This window comes from Ictidomys tridecemlineatus, chromosome 12 (assembly GCF_052094955.1).
Source record: "Ictidomys tridecemlineatus isolate mIctTri1 chromosome 12, mIctTri1.hap1, whole genome shotgun sequence".
NCBI classification, from domain to species: Eukaryota; Metazoa; Chordata; class Mammalia; order Rodentia; family Sciuridae; genus Ictidomys; species Ictidomys tridecemlineatus.
Genome location: NC_135488.1, coordinates 46976338 through 46993868, shown reverse-complemented (window position 1 = coordinate 46993868; position 17531 = coordinate 46976338). Strand labels below are relative to the sequence as shown.

Sequence of the window (17531 nt, the reverse complement as noted above, 5' to 3'; positions counted from 1 at the left end):
CTTCCAGGAAGACATGGACAAAAGTCAAAGGAGACCATCACTAGACTGGGGAGAACTCCACATGGAACTTTGCAGTCTGAACCGAGACATTTTGCACCTGAGACAAGATGCATGTACTTTACCTACACTACAGGGGAGGGCCCTCCCCTCCCTCCACTGCTTCACCCCCTCTCAGGTCCTGTGTTGGCTCCATCTGATGGAACCTCTTTGATCTTTGTCCAGTCTCAGCATAAACACCTTAGCTCCTCTGACCTCACCCTGGACGGTTGCCTCTGTTTCAGAATCTTTAAGCTCAGTTTCTCTTACATCAACACATTGCATATGTGAAGTATATATTTTACCAAAGTTTAGAGAAAACTAAAAGCTAGTTTATTCCCCCGTAGTGGAAATATGAAATAGTACAGTTACTCTAGAGAACAGTTTGATGGGTTTTTTAAAAAAAAAAAAAATGAATAGATGGGCTGAGATTGTGGCTCAGTGGCAGAGCACTTGCCTAGAATGTGTGAGGCACAGGGTTTGATTCTCAGTATCAATAAATAAAATAAAGGTCCATTGACAAATTATATATATAAACTGAATAGAGCAGGAAGGCATAGTGGCACACATGTGTAAGTTCATCTACTCTGGAAGCAAAGGCAAGAGAATCACTCCATTTTTTATTACGAGACCCTGTAGCTCAGTGGTAGAGCACCCCTGGTTTAAAAAAATAAATATGATAAGTAAGTTAGTATGTAGCTGCCATAATACCCAGTAATTGTCATCTTGGGCATTTATCTCTGAGAAATAAAAACTTATGCCACATGAAAAACCTGTAGTAAATGTTCATAGCAGCTTTAGTCATGTCGTGAAAAACTGAATACAACTAAAATGTTCGGTAATGGATAAATGATTAGATTATATACCCATTTTTTTTTTCTAGCAGAGTCCTCAGGACAAAATAGGTAGGAACTGTTGACACATACAATAACTTGGTAGACTTCCAGGGAAATGTGATCAGTGAAGAAATTTAGTTCTAAAAGGTAATATTGTATGATTCCATTTATGTGTCGTATTTGACATGACAAAGTTACAGGAATAGAGAATGGATTTTGGGTTACAGGCGTGGGAAGGAGAGAGGAGGTAAGGTAATGTGGGGGCCCTTGTAGAGATGGAATGTTCTGAGTCAGTTACATCAGTGGAGGACTCTAGCAGTGAGGATGGTCATTGCATCAATGTCACTATGACATTGTGGAATCTGATACTTCCGTGTTGCAAGTTTTTACATTGAAGAAGTATGTGGGCTCTTTCTGTGTTATTTCATACAGCCGAATTGTACAAATATCTCAAAAAGTTAACTTTAAAAATAAAAAGACCTCAGGATCCTTATTGAAGCTGCTACTTCTGTCTCTGCCATAATACTCTGTGGTGATCCACCTTACAGGTTCCGTGGGCCCATGGAGTTGTTAGCCTATGGATACAATCTGATGCAAACCTCACTTTTAACGTTTTTCCTTCCTCCTGCACATTGTGGAGTTGGCAGAATCCATCTCCAAATTCTCACCTTTTTAGCAACTATATTCTCTTATTCTTATATATTCCTGGCTCTCTGCTTTCCTCTAGATCCTCAGATACTCAGACCCCTGGCTCCCTCTCACTTTAGCCTTCAGCCTCCCCACACTGCCCCTGGGTCCTGCCTGCACACCTTGCCTGCTGGCTCCCTCCTGGCAGTACTTCCTGGGCCACAGAGGCCGTTTTGGAGACTAGGTGAAAAGAGCCTGGCCTTCTACCTACCAGGGTGAGGTCAGAAAATATGGGGCAATATTTTAAGCAAAATAATTCCTGAAATCACACCTTAGCAAACCAACAGAGTCTGCATCTGGTCTTCCTTACAACTCTAAGAATCCAACTAATACTGTTTTTCTAAGAATCTATCTGATTTTTCTTACTGCTTTTGTTTGGTCCAAGGCATATGTCATCAGAGTGGATAATTTGTTGGATCATCAGATATCTTTTATATTAAAATATGCTTAAATTAGCCACATAAAGTGTGCCTATCCATGAAAGCAGACAGTTTCTCTGATCATGACTCTCTTTTTGCAGGATTGGCAAAACGCGTGGGCGCCCGTCTGCTCCTGGCCTCCACCTCGGAGGTGTATGGAGGTGAGTGGGTGGAGCCCTCGCCACAGTTGCTTCCACTAAACCTTTGTGCTGTTTGCCTCCTGTCCTGGGTGAAGAAGGAATCAAGCCCAGGATGTCGTTCTGAGAAGGCCTGGCCTGCTCAAGCTTTTCCTGTGTGTGATGGCCCCGGGGCTTTCCATCCCAGCCTCTGGGGTCACCAGGCTTGTCCTCTGAGTGAGATTAACTCTCTTATTGTATATTCTTGGAGGACTGGATCGTGTCACCTGGCCAATAAGACTCCACTGTTTTTGGCTGCACACCAGTGTTTTTTCCATTCTGTTCTTAAAGTATAACAAAATTGCATTCCATGGGGATTGTTTGGCCTGTTCAGCTGGCACATGTTATTCTTCACTGTGAGCAATGTGTGCTTCACATCTGATCCACCAGCAGCCCACAGGTTGGCCTGCCTTACCTGTTATAGAACAGTCTCTGGAAGAACCGTAAGTGGATAGTGCCAGAAAACTCCAGAGCCTGATTTAACAGCTATCGCCTTCATCATCCCTCCCAGGCCCACCAATGCCTGGGAGTTCATGTTGGTGGTAGGAGGAGGATTTTGTTTTCAATCCACCTTGGCTTCTATTCAGCCCAAAACTACCTGGGTGCAAGGTTTGGGAGAACTGTTTAGTCAATGCAGTGGGAGCCAGACCCTGGCTCCCCCCTCATTTTGTATTATTGTTCTGGATGAGAGAAATGAGGAAGCCAAAGGGTAAATTGGAAGATAATTTTTTTAATCTAAGGGAAGCAAATGGGAAAAAAATGCACAGAAATTCTAATTAATGCAGTTATAATCTTTGTAACCCCATGAAAATGTAGCACATCATCATCTTTGAAGTCCTGCCTCATCTATGTTTCTGTCCAAAAAGTGGAGTGACGTGTTTTTCCTTTATCTTCACCCGCCCCATTTATTATCTGCATTTTTGATAAGAGCTGGTGTCCTTTAGTTCTTAAATTAACTTTAGGACGTAATCCTTGCAATTAGTTTGCCAGTTGCTCTACTCTGACATTTGATAAATGAACCACTTAAGTTTTGTGGAGCATTTGCTTAGTCCATTAACCTTGCAAAATATCAATAAAGTGGGAAGCAATTAGAAATCATTTCTGACTAGGCCTTTACTTTTCTAATAACAAAGTGGTTTGTCCCAGTTTTTCTCCAAAGTGAAGTTGTGGAGGGACTTTTTCAGAATCTTGGTGCCTTGGGCATTTCAGCCCAGACCGTGCCAGTGCATGGTTGAATGGGTATGCCCACCCTCTCTTTCTTCTCCTTTGTCAGAAATTTATGACCATCTAATTTGTTGTCTGGCTTGCCCAGCCCTTGTCAAAAATCCCTGGAAAAGGTTCTAGTATCAGTCGTCTGTGAATGTAAGTCTTTGTTTTTCCTCTCTGGGAGTCTTTGCATCAATCTTTTCTACCAATGTGCAGTGAAAGCCCCACCTTTTCTTAAGGGAACAGTAAGCCACAGCCCCAGACAGAGAGACCTTACTCTGTGCTGCGCAGCGGCTTCGTGGGGGCTGCAGGGGTGGTAAGGAATCAGAGGTTTTTGCCAGATGTGTGCATGGACCCTTCCTAGCACTCAAGGCCATCCTGAAGAGCCTGAAGTCAAACTTCAGGAGCAAGATTAACAAGATGTAAATTAGTAACACAGAGTCCCCGTATCTTTTTGTCTAGATTTCTTAACAAAGATTTATAGGTTTTCTACCCTGATTGTACTCAGAGAGTATAAAGTTCTTGATGTACTGGATAAACTAGGTCATAATTCACATTCCAGAAATGTACTTGTACTTAAAAAGGAATTTGTTACTTGGTTTCTTTATATTATCTATTTCTCTGGTAGATCTTAAGGTGTGATTGATTTATACACTAGAGAAACAGGAATTGGGAATTCCATTTGCTGATAGACACTGTATCCCTGTGTTTACCCAACAGAGGGCATCCAGCTTGTCTCATCACGGGTCTTAGATTTATTCTGGTGACAGCAAATGTGAAAGTTGTATGTTCCAGAGATGCTGTTTGTTTGCTCTTTATTGGTACATTATAATTATATATGATAGTGGGATTCGTTATGCCATATTTATACATGCACATAATTTGATCAATCTCCTTCCCCAGTACCTTTTCTTTCCTTTCCTTCCCCTCCTTCCTTCCCCACCCTTCCTGATACTCCACTCTATTGATTTTCTTTCTATTATATATTAGTATATTGTCATTAACACACATACACATGATAGCTTGTGTAACAACTTAAAAGTTAAGGACAATTTATGGAAGAGAAAGGAGATTTGAGAGACTTTGATATTTTATTTTCTTCTTCTAAAATGCTATCAATAGGTCTGGGGCTGTGGCTCAGTAGTTAGAGCGCTCGCCTAGCATGTGCGAGGCCCTGGGTTCAATCCTCAGCACCACATAAAAAGAAATAAATAAATAAAGGTGTTGTGTCCAGCTACAACTAAAAAATAAAATATTTTTTAGAAGAAATAATTAAATAAATAAAATGCTATCATTAGCCAGGCACAGTGGTACATGCCTATAATCCCAGTGTCTTGAGAGACTGGGGCAGGAGGAGCGCAAGGTCAAAGCCAACCTCAGCAACTTAGCAAGGCCCTGAGCAACTTAGTGAGATCCCATCTCGAAAAAGAAGGGAGTAGGGGATGTAGCTCAGTGGTTAAGAACCCCTGGGTTAAATTCCTGATATCAAAAAAAAATTAAATGCTATCAGAACTATATCAGTAGTAAGAATGCCAATTCCAACTTAGGAGAATGGTATATAGAACACTGTTTCCTCCCCTCTTTGATGTTTCTCTCCATTTGAAGATGTTTGTACCTCACAGATGCTCTATTCCTAGTGCAGATGAACTGGTTGAGAAGGAAAGATGAAAACAGTCTCATTTCCCCTGACCTATAGATCCTGAAGTCCACCCTCAAAGTGAGGATTACTGGGGCCACGTGAATCCAATAGGACCTCGGGCCTGCTACGACGAAGGCAAACGTGTCGCAGAGACCATGTGCTACGCCTACATGAAGCAGGTACTTAACCAGGTTCCGGGCTTACGTTCTAGGCACACAGAGCATCAGCATAGCAGAGGTAAAGTGTCATGAAAGCATTGAATGCTGCCGTTGATTATGCCTGGGGCAAGTGGAGGGAAGTCCAGTGGCCCGCTATTACTAATGAGCAGTGTTGTGCACAGATTTTTTCATGTTTCCTTATTTTAAAAATAATTTCCCAGAGATGGATTCTTGGGGTTTGGAATACATTGGAACAGTATGCTTCTCTATTGCCAGTTGCCTACCAGTAGCTCATGAGTGCCTCTTTTTTCCTGAAGCCTCCAAATGGATGGATTGCCTTTCTTTTTTCCTTTTTTAGTTTTTCTTTTGGTTTTCTTAGTAGTAAAAAAATTGATTCACTATTGCTTTAACCTGTACTTCTCTAAGAATTGTTCTTCATATTTGCTATCATTTCCTGCTTTCCCGTTGTTCATTGTTGCTCTCAGTGCTTCTGCCATGGATATCTCGTAATGTCCACATGACGTAGCAGAAGTTGCCCACAGACTGAGAGGCTCTGCTGCTGTGTACTTGGAGACATGGCCCATTGTTCACTCAGTTCTTAACCTCTGACCTGGGGTTCATTGTACCTGCTGTGCAAAGGGGTCCCCACAGGCTCGGGCGACAGCCCAGGCTCTTCCATGCATCTTCAAAGGGAGTATGACCATATTCATGGATCAGCTCTCTCAGATCCTTGGCATAATGTCCTTTATTAAGTGGAACATACAGGGAAATACCTGCAGGCATGGAATGTTGTTCCAGGACAGGTTGTTAAAAGATGCAGTGTCAGTGGGAACAGCATTCTCAGGCCCAGGGTCCAGCCTGCAGGCAAGCCCCGGGCATTGAGAGAGAGGAGAGTGGCATATGGGTGCTCGGTGTTCAGGGAATCTTCCTTATTGCCTATCTGAGGCCCTCTGGGGCTGGGCAGTGTGGACATATGCCACATGGGGACTGTCATGGCCTTTCATTACATGGTGTTGCACAGATGGCGTAGCTGAAGCCAAGAAGAAACACGCTGCCTCTTTTTGTGGCACGAAGGGCTTGTCAGGGTCTCTCTTGCTCCTCATACTTCAATAAAATACCATTAAAAGTTCATTAAAAGAACCTGTGCTGGTTTCAGTATTTAGACCTGTCTGCTTTATTTCTCTACCAGCAGTAGACATAATGCTTTCTAGCCCACTTTGGGCCATTGCCTTCCTTGTATTGTCCATTTATTCTAAGAAATGTTACCAGTTTTAAAAGAATGTGCCTTTGTCATTTCTGAGCCCAGAACATCTAGACCCCAAAATTTAAGGTGTTTTAAATATGTAGAACAACCTGTGTCCCTATAAAAACTGGCTAGGGTATGAAGGCACATAAATGCATTTAATCTAGTAATATGTTTCAGGAATAATATGTTCTCGGCTTTTTTTCTTTTGCTTTCAGCCTTACAGCTGTGGTGGAGAAGGGGTATGAGGAATTGAACCCAGGTTACTCTACCACTGGCTATATCCCTAGGCCTTTTTATTTATTGTTTTGAAACAAAATCTCTCAAAGTTGCCCAGGTTGGCCTCTCATTTGTGATTCTCCTGCCTCAGCCTCCCAAGTCTTATAGGTGTGTGCCATTGTGCCCAGTGTTTGGTTGTATTTTTTACTTAGTGAATTTTATGTAAGTAAAACTGGTAGGTAGATGGGAAATGTTAAACTTTTAGTTTTTATTAAATAATTAATAAAATGACCTTAAACATTCAGTGAGTGTGTACACATGATAATGATAGAATTTAATAACAATGGAGCCAGCATTTGTTGAGCACGGTCTATATGCTGAAGCCCTGTTCTTGGCACCTGGACGCTAGCTGATTCTGCATGTTACACACCACTGAAGCATGGATCCATGTATGTCATGTATGCAGGAAGGTGGCTTCTAGATAGATCTGAGCTGTCAGCATTTCAGTTTATGCTTGCACCATCTCAGTTTAGTGGCACGAATGGCATTGCCCTGAAAACTGTAGAGGGATGTACCTGTTAAAGCTCCCCATGTGGATAGCTGGTCCCTCACCTCTGTGGCTGAGCATCCCTGACGTACTCTGTCAGGTGTCCCACACGGCCAGGGATGTCCTTGTAAAGAACCTCTCTTGCTCGTTTGGCACAGTGGCTCCTCTGTGCATTTACCAGGCACATACTCACCCGCAGGAGGTGCCACAGACAATCGTGGGATGTATGCAAGAGCCATGCCCCCAGCCAGCCTCCTAGTGCAATTCCTACGAGGGAGCAAAGCCTCCGTTACCTCCTGGCACCTTCTGAGAAGGAGATGGTGGGAGTTGTCCTCGTGGCTGACAAGTAGCCTGTAGTTTGTCAGTGCTCCTCCCTGTGCTTAGCATGTCTGGCCAAGGTGCACATCTGCCCGGGGGAGTGCTGCCGTCTGTGTCATTCTAGAGATAATACTGAGGAAAGCCTGCCCCTGGTGACAGTTTCTTGTGAGCGGGTGTAATGCAGCTGCCTGTCCCTAGAACCCCTCACCTGTTCCCTGGGGGGCCATTAAGCCACAGAATGACCATGTGCCTTGCCCTGGGTGGGCCAGAATCCTGACCAGTTGTGGTAGCTGCAAAGCAGAAAGGTAGAGGTTGTAGCTTTGAGAAGGGACAACATGGCCAAGAGTAGAAGTCACTGTGATGTCACCTGAATTCTGACAAGCCTGTGAAAAGGGCCTATGGTAAACTCCCAGTCCCCTGCCCCCATTTTTCCCCCCGGTTAGAGGAGCTGGTATTGAGGATTGAACCCAGGAGTGCTCTATTGCTGAGCTACATCTCCAGCCCTGGTTTTATATTTTGAAACAGGGTTTCACTGACTTACTGAGGCCAGCCTTGCATTTGAGATTCTCCTGCCTCAGCCTCCTGAGTAATTGGGATTATTGGCCTATTCTGTCATCTCCTGTCTTCATTTTTGGGTTACGAATGTTTTGCTCCCTCTTTCTGAATCAGTGCCAAGTAGGAAGAACAGTGAGACACGTTTCTGTTCCTGCGGTGGCAGGAGGCTTTGCAAGGTGTAGAAACATAAGAAATCAAGGATAAACCAGAAGGAAGTTTTCTTCCTCATAATACCATAATAGTACTCATAATCCCATCTAGAAACAAATTTAAAAATGGAAAGTAAATGAACCAAAAACTATCATGTGAACAGTGAAAAGGCTGTAAAACATTCAAGGCACAAAGACCCATCTTTAGCTTGGGATGTCATGTTAGCATCCGGCTGAGGTGGGTGGGAGCACCTGCTGCCCCTACTGGGTTGGCCACTGGGTGTGTCCTAGTCTGGGGCAAGTTACTGTCCTCCTTCAGGCCCTGACTCCAGAGTGACATATTTTCTGGGGCGATGACTGCTGCTTCTTATTTTCTTCATTTCAGCATATGTACTCCTGTGGGTCCTACATACTGAGCCCACTGCTCTGCAAGGTGCCATGATATTGTACCCATCTGAATGTGCCACTTTCTAGAAGTGACATTATTCAATGATGCCCTTCATACCTGCAAGGTGGTGCTAAGGAGCAGGGAACCAGGGCTAGAATAGCAGCCATGCACTTGGCCTCTGTTAGTGCTGAGTCTGTTTCATCTTCCCTCATTTCCCACAGCCTTCTTTGAGGTGGGTGGTTAATTCATTTTACAGAGGGGAGGGGGTCCCAAGACTTGTCTCCAGCTCTCTGGACCGTAAGTAGGACTCAAGTCCTTGGCAGACCCCCTGCAGGGGGTGCCCCTTCCCCTGTCTGGCTGTCCTGTCCGGTTGCTGCTGATCAGAAAGCATTGCTGAGCAGGAAGGCAGCTCCTGGCTCAAGGGCACGAAGGCCCAGAGCCGTGTGCACAGTGTGTGGCCCTGCCCAGAGGCATTGCTTTGGAATGGCCTCTCCTTCCTCTGCAGTAGAGGAAGCCACAGTTGTCAGTTCACAGTTCTAAATGGGCAGCCTTTTGAGATAAAAAGATTTAGGAAAGACTTTTAATATTTTAGTTGTGAGGACTTATGCTCTCTACAGACAAGTGGGGATAAAAAGATCAGAAATGATAAAAAGATCGGAAATGAAGAGCCAGGTGGAATGGTGTACCCTTCACGCATTTTTATTTCATTATTTTAATAACTTAAATTTTTTATATATAAGGACATATCCCCTCTTTGGTGTAAATTATCATTTTTTCAAGATGCTTTATGGTATGTAGCTGTGTCTTACTCTAAACCTAATACATAAAGACTGAAAATATATAAACAAGTGAATAGAGGTATGGATGATCTCTTTATAAACTTTCCCCATTTCTAGAGGATTCACATCTGAGTTTCTTTCAATGAATGAAATATCCTCTAACGTATTCAAAATAAAGTTTGATTTCCCAGAAAAATCTTTTGTACATCCCTTACAGAAAGAGAGGCCTCTTTGAGTTTCTTTTGGAATGGAATGAAGTGGAAATTGGGGTGAAAGGGCATAGCATCCTCCATGAATAATTTAAACTTGTCAGGAATTAAATTGCACCTTCTGCATGCTTGACGTCCCAGTGGTTTACAAATATGAGGCCTTACCCTGTAAGCTGTGGTCAGGGTTTAGTGTACATTTGAGCTCATTGCCCCTTGTGAGTCTGCCTTGGAGATCATGGTCCACCCACCAGCTGCACTGGGTCTGCAAAACAGGCCACCATTCATAAAATCATAGATCGGCACAGCAAAAAGAAATCACCTAGTTCAGTGGCCTTCAGGGTGTCTTTGTTTTATTTTTGACCTCGGATACTTTATTTTTAAAAAAAAAATCAACAAGTTGGTATGTACATTATGCTTATTGGGAAAAGAAATCAACCAGATCAAGTCCAGTGTCCCTCAGTAAGCCTCACACTCTAAGCTTCCCTGCCCGAAATCAGCCTTGTTTCCTGGCCCTGCAACTTGCCACTAGGTGCCTGCCCTCCGTATTCTGCTGTCCTGTCTAGACTTTGGATGGTGGAATTTGCTCTTGCCTGCCCTTGCAGTGCTCGCCTACTGCATAGTGGATGTTAATAACCTTCTGGTTGTTAATGTAGTACCCCTTATCCTTGGGGCTCAAGGGCAAATGGCCGTCCCTCCTCATCTGTGGGTTCATTCTCCAGAGATTCAACCAATCACAAATTGAAAATATTTGGGGGGGAAATTGTACCTGTACAGACTTTTTTCTTGTCATTATTCCCTACACAGTATAGGGTAAGGGATACTAATATTGCATTTACATTGTACTAGTTATTGTTAGTAATCTAGAGATGCGTTAAATTATATAAGAGACTGTGCCTAGGTTGTTAGCTCATACTGCACCATCGCATCCTCAGATTTTGGTGTCTAAGGGATCCTGGAACCAATCCTCTGCAGATACCAAGACACATTAGTACTGGGTTTTAAACCATGATGGAGAGATAGATAATAGCAAGGACGTGTTTTCAAAGCAGTTTCGCCTTCTCTTTTAATCTCTGTGACATGGGCAGAGTGGATATATTTCAAAGATTAGGCTCTTCAGCCTTAGAAAATGAAATGACTTCCCCAGGAATGTACAGCTAGTGAGTGCCAGGGTGAGAGTGCAGGATTGCTGTCACGCCCCCATGTGCTCACATGTGCCATGTGCATTCAGATCGTTCTCCCCATGTGGATTTCTATACATCACCTTCTTCTAAGTTTCTGTTCATTTTATATTGACCTAACTCAAACTCCCAGGAGTTGCTCTTGTCATTCTTGATGCTTGGAGTCAGATGTAAATGATTCACAGTTCACCACAGGGGTAGAGCCACAGAGCACAAAGTGACACACAGCTGTGACTAAGAACAAATTGGCAGTTTTGTGAAATCCCATCATGAGGATGGGGGATGGTGTCCAGAGGACTGTGCATGTTGAACGGGGGTTTCCTCTGTGTCAAGGCAAAGGTCTGCCGATGCTGTCTGGAAAGAGACAGGTCAGTACACACAATCCAGAAGACACCAAAATCCAAAAAGGGAACAAGTCTTAACTGGAGCCAGCCTTGGGTTCATCTATTTTACTTAAGGAGCTTAGACTTAAATATAGCAAATCTAATAAGATAAGGTGTAAGTATGCCTGAGAGCCCAAGTTCATGGAAATTGCTGTGTTCACTCCTAAAACTTGGGAAATAGATGAGGCTGCTGCAGGCAGAGGTTGTAGCCAGGGGACTCCAGCAACTACATGGGCCCACAGGGGCCCCTGGGAAATCTGCAGCTCATCCCGTTTAACTTGCTGTCATGTGTTGCCTCACATCTACAGTTCCAAATGGAGAAACCAGAACGGCAAGCTTGTTTATGTGACCAAGCAATGTCTACAAACTCAGCTCTTAATGAGGCCATGTTCTGGAACGTTGTTCCTGAGGGAAGGGAACAACAAGAGGATAAAAGCATTTGATTTGTTACAAACTTGGCAGAGCACATTAAGCTTTCTTTGGACAGGCACACTGGTTTATAAATTTACTTAGATTTTCCAGTCTTTTTCCTAGAATAAAGCCATATTCACCCACTTATGTTTTTCCCCCCCCTCTTCTTTCCTCATCTTAACAGTTAAATGCAAGTTTTAGTTCTTTTCTTTTGAAAACAATATCTCTGGCTCTACTTTTTCTACTCCTTACATATATTACACCCATTATCCATGGGGGAAATGTTCCAAGACCCCCCATTAGATACCTGAAATCATGAATTATGCTGCACCCTATAATTTAATGTATTACCATCTTAACTAAGCACTTACCATGCACTGTGGCTATAACTTTTGCAGTTTGAGGTCCAACAGCAAAGCTAACATAAATTTCTCTTTTCTTTCTTCACAATTTCACAGGTAGCTAAGATTCATTCTTACTATAAATGTTAGCAGCCTCAGCATGTGATTTTTTTTTTCTTCAAGTGTAGAACTTTCATTTTTTTATTTAAAGGACACATTTTACAACTCTTCTTTTGCTTATTGCAGTTGCCAGCATACTACTCTCAGGCTTTGAGAGAGAGAGTGTGTGTATGTGTGTATAATTTTAGTTGTAGGTGAACGCAATACCTTTATTTTGTTTTTATGTGGTGCTGAGGATCAAACCCAGTGCTTCACGCACACTAGGCGAGCACTCTACCACTGAGCCACAACCCCAGCCCCTCAAGAATATTATTAAAGTAAAATAAAGGTTACTTGAACCCTAGCATGTGATATCTCAACAGTTGATTTGATAACAGGGGCAGCTAAGTGACTAATGAGGAAATAGAATATACCACACGGATACTCTGCACAAGGAGATGATTCACATTCTGGATAGGACATAGTGAGATCATGAGAAATTTCATCATGCTACTCAGAATAACATACAATTTAAAACATGAATTGTTTATTTCTGGAATTTTCAATTTTATTTTTCTGGAAGACTTAGGCAACTGAAACCACAGAATGTGAAACAATGGATAAGGCGGGTGACTGTATGCTCTAGTTAGTTCACTAGAGAAAAGTGTTGATTTATTCCTGAGAATAAGAATTCACATCTTGGTCTTGAGAATCTGAGTATCTCACCTAAGAGCATTGTAGATCAGCACTATGGTGATTTCTGGAAGCTGGCTTTGTGACAGATCTGTGTATCCCAACCCTCTTCATATCAAAGCACATGTGGAAAGCTCCTGTGTTGGTCCAGTATGCTGGGAAGATAGATGAAGATTCTGTGGGCAGAGGCAGTGACTGGATATCTCATGTGGGCCCTGGAGACTCTGCAGTTCATCCTGTTTAACCTGCTCTGCATATGGATACATTTTGTGTTAAATAAGCCCCATTAACTAAGAGTCTGTTAGATTCTCAGCCCATGTCAGATCTGAGGTGGTAGAATTAGAAATGAAAAGATTTGATCAACTGTAGTGACAGCAGTAGCAACTAAAATATACCATCGTTACTTCTGGCCCTGTGCTAAGGGTGTACAGGGACTTATTCCAGTCTTATAGAACCTCTGGGAAGTAAATCCTGTTTCTTTCCCAGTTTTACTGTGAATGGGAAAAGGTGAGTGGGAGGCCTGGCAAGAAGCAGTGAGGCTGGAAGAGCCCCAGCTGGTCACACCTCCTACCAGCCCTCAGACTCCCAGAATGTGCATGTCCATAGCATAACTAGTCACACACTGTGAAAGACCACTAACAGGTTATTATAAGGACATTTAACCTTTTCATCCATGGCAAAGCACTCTGCAAAATTTTATAATTAAACAGGTTCATTTGGGAAAGGCTTTGGTAGTTGACAAAATAACACCTTCCTGAAGACATATTTGAAAATAAGCTTTTCTGGATTGTATAAGTCATTCATGTTTTGTGTAATGGTGAAGTTTTTAATAAAATGTGTAGAAGAAAATGAACAGGCATGAAAATGAATAGTAGAGAAAAACATGTTAAACAGTGTTAGGACGTGTCTTTCCAGGCCATCAGCTGAGCCTTTATGGAGCACCAAGTTGTATTTTAAGTTTTGTCTAGAACAGAGATTGAGTTGCAAGGCAACTCTTTAAAAATTTTTATTTCCGACTTTCTCCAAGATAAAGTACTTTCTGGTTGTTGTTTTTTTCTTACCAGCTGTCAAATTTTCATTGACTTTTATATCTCTAATGTCTGATAAACCTGCACAATATATTATATGATCCCATTTGGAAAATAGATGTTTACCAGAGAAAAATTTATCTGAACACATTCCCCTTGTGCTGTCTCATAGATTCTCTACCAGAATGTGGGTGGTAGTTGCCTTTTGTTGGAGAGACCTCGTACCCTTGTCATAGGTGAACCTCTGTAGGTCACTGGAAATGTACATATAAACTAGGAAGGGAAGAACACCTCACTTCCTCTTCTCTCTGTTCCAGGAAGGCGTGGAAGTGCGAGTAGCAAGAATCTTCAACACCTTCGGCCCACGCATGCACATGAATGATGGGCGGGTGGTCAGCAACTTCATCCTGCAGGCACTCCAAGGGGAACCACTCACGGTAGGTGCTGGCCTCATAGGCCCAGGGGCATTTGCAACCCAGATCAGGAATCAGCCTAAAGTGCTGAGGACAAATGGGTCTTGATTCAGGGAAGAGCATGTCCAGCATTGCCATTTAGGATTCATTTATCTCTCTGCTGTGCTTAGTGAAGGGAAAGGAAGGAAAATAGGCAGTACCTAGATAAGGGACACAGTGTGAGGCCCTTCCATTTCAGTGTCTCCACACTGCCGACATCTTTGCTTCACCTTCCTATGCCAACAGGCCTGTTTATCCCTGTCATTTTTTTACCTAGGGCTATTACCAGAGTTGTAGCTGAACTCAGTGACCTTCAGGAGGCCAGGAAGCACCCACAGGTCAGGGTAGGAAGAAAGTGAGCCGCGTCTTGGTCAGTCTGGGAACTCACCTTGAAAGGCTGACCGGTGCCCAGCTTCCTCCTCCCTGCAGGCTCCTGGAGCTCAGTGGAGCCAGTGGACTAGGGTCAGTGGTTCCAGTGAGCTTTGAGGGTGAGAATGCTGACCCTTGTGGCCCCGGGTGCCACCTGTGGGTGTTGGAGGGCTTGCTCATTCCTCGTCCATCTCCCCCTTACCTACCTAGGGAGGATCACCTGGCTTCTCTTAAGTTCGGTTGGGTTTCTTGGCTTTGCTGACACCTCTTGGCTCTCCTCCTCCCTCTTCGGTCTTTCCCACCCTCTTTTTGGTCGACCCTCTTGATCTCTTTGCTCTTCACATCTAGAGTCTTCTAGAGTCCTTTTCAGCTTAAAGTTTGGGAACCCAAAGGAGATAAGTATCCTATTCCTCAGAAAATTCTGAAGGTGGGTTCCTTACTGATTATATTCCAGGGGAAAAAATTATAACTATGTATACGCTCCTCAATTTACACTGGCACTACATCCTGATAAACCCATTATAAGTTGGAGATTATATGTGACCACCACAGGTCCAGGTGCTCCTCCACTCAAGAGGGAGTGTGTACAGGTGAGTCCATTATAAAGTAACACCATCACTAGTCGGGGACTGTCTGTATGTACTTATGTTTCTACCCATTCCCAGTCAATCCAGCAATAAAACTGGCTTATTTTTCTGTGGTCTTTATACCTGTTAACTCATTTCATGTTCACAATAGATCTCTGAGCTCCAGGTGACCTTAGTACCCTTTATTACACCTATTTTCCAGGTAAAGAGACTGAAGCACAGAGGTTAAAGTGCCCAGGCTTCCTTGGCCAAATGGTTACTCCCTGTTTTCGAACCCAGTAACCCTTCTGAATCCCTCTTCATGTTTTGTCTTTGTATGTGTTAACTACTCCATGGCCAATGTAGAACAAAAGGCTTAGCCTGTTACAACGTAGAATGGCTCCCACGGGCAGGTGCATCACGTAGGTGACTTTTGCTGAAAACATTTCAAGGCAGAGGTGAGTCCAGACTTCAGCTCTAGGTTCCAGTGGTCTGAGCCAACTCTCTTCTCCTCCTCCTCTTGTAAGTGGCATCTCAGTGCCCCAAGATGAAGGTGCCATGTTCACACACGTCTCTTCTTCCCACACCACACATGGGACCCAGTAGCCTATCCTTAGCCTGGCCCTGGGTAGCCCCAGAGGTCAGCCCTCATCTACACTGCCAACATTCCATCCGGATGTATTGTTCTCCATGTTCAGCGTGTTATTGGCTCAGCAGTGAGCTGGGGGGTGGGGTGGGGGTGGATTGGGGGAGGGTACCTTGGATGGAGCCCAGGACCTTGTGCATGCTAGGCAAGTGCTCTGACACTGAACTCTACCCCCATTCCCAGAGCAAACCTTTTAAAGAGATGTCAGAAACTCAAGTGACTTTCACCTCACAGCAGGTGTAGTCCACAGTCCTCTTTCCTCAAAGCGCCTTGCTCTGCACTCCAGGTTGAGTGCACAGCTCCTCAGTCTTACACATCCTAGGAGTGTGTTTCTTCTGCCTGTTCCACCTATTTGCTGTCGCTTTAGGGAAGCCTTCTGGAATGCTTTTTCTACATAATGACACCATTTTGGTTTCTAGTAACTGTTGTTTCATTGCACTTGTCTCCAACTGCAGTATAAATTTTCCAGCCCCTCCTCCCTGTCAGTACAGTGTTACTCCTTTGAAACCAGTAATTCTGTTTAATTCGCAGCCGTGTCCCTGGCCTGGCACTTAGGCCAGCATGAGATCAATATTGGTCAAATTAATACTTGGTTTTATAGTGACTGCTTTCTGTTATGAGTGAAAGTGGTTCAGTGACCTTTTTTGGAAGCCAGCCAATGTAATTGTTACTAGTAGGCCAAACTTACTGTGTCACTCCATGTTCCTTTCCTGCTGCACAGTCTCTGTATTAGCAGATTTAGCCAACTTTGGATGGAAAATGTTGGGAAAAAATTGTGTCTGTGTTAAATATGTGCAGACAATTTTTCCTGTTATTGTTCCCTAAACAGTATAGTATCACAACAATTTATAAGGCTTTAACATTGTCTTAGGTTCTAGAGTTAATCCAGGGGTGATTTAAAGGACATGGGAGGTTGTGTGTTGGTACCACACTATTTTATATAAGGGACTTGAGCATCCGTGCATTTGGCTCTCTGTGAAGTGTCCTGGGACTGGTCCCCACAGATACCAAGGGGTGACTGTGCCACAGGATCCCCTCCCCCCTTCTGCTCTGTTGAGAATTCTACCTCTTAGGGACAGCCCTCGAGCCTTTTTAGCCTCTGTGCTCAATAGCCCTTCCTTATACCAGATCAGAGCCACCTTTTTGGCATGGTAAACTATTAACAGTCTTCCCAGGAGCAACTTCCTGATTTATGGCCTCCTTGGCGGCAACCTGGGCCCCAGTGTTAGGTGGGGAGCCGGCCCCTGGCTGGCCCCACAAGTGCACACGTTGTCGGCAGAGAGTGATGATTCATGTGTCGTCTTCAGGTCCGGCAGGCTTCTGGGCCAGAGGCAGGAAGGGAAAGGTGGCTGGTGCCATGGTGAGGGCCATTAATCCAAAGTACCCCGGCTCCTGTCTCTTCTAGACGCCTGCTGGGGGCAGAGGCAGGAGTCCTGAGAGGCCTTTCAGAAGGGAGCTTGTGTTCCTTTGTCACACACAGTTCTGTTTCTCATGAAGAATCTGTCTTCTCTGTACAATTGAGGTGTCATTTATGGCTCTTGTAGAGGACTCTGTGGAAGTTGTCTGAGGACACACTCAACTTTTTCAACTTAGGCTCTTCTTTTTTTTTGAATATTTTTTTCAGTTGTAGATGACACAATACCTTTATTTTATTTTTATGTGGTGCTGAGGATCGAACCCAGCACCCTCCACATGCAAGGCGAGCACTCCACCACTGAGCTACAACCCCAGCCCTATTTATTTATTTTTCTGTGGTGCTAAGGACTGAATCCAGTGCCTCCCACATACCCTCAGCTGCTCT

The 17531-nt window shown here is 43.8% G+C and overlaps 1 protein-coding gene across 4 annotated transcripts in view; it reads left to right on the top strand.

Annotated features, from left to right (window-relative positions):
• The window catches only part of Uxs1 (UDP-glucuronate decarboxylase 1), a 94696-nt gene that overhangs the window by 62960 nt on the left and 14205 nt on the right, over window positions 1-17531 (top strand). For all 4 annotated transcript variants that reach the window (XM_078028898.1, XM_005339084.4, XM_040270891.2 and 1 more), the window contains 3 exons: window positions 2080-2139; window positions 5057-5178; window positions 14015-14134. In XM_078028898.1, coding sequence (XP_077885024.1) covers window positions 2080-2139; window positions 5057-5178; window positions 14015-14134 — 302 coding nt within the window. The remainder of the gene's footprint in view (window positions 1-2079; window positions 2140-5056; window positions 5179-14014; window positions 14135-17531) is intronic.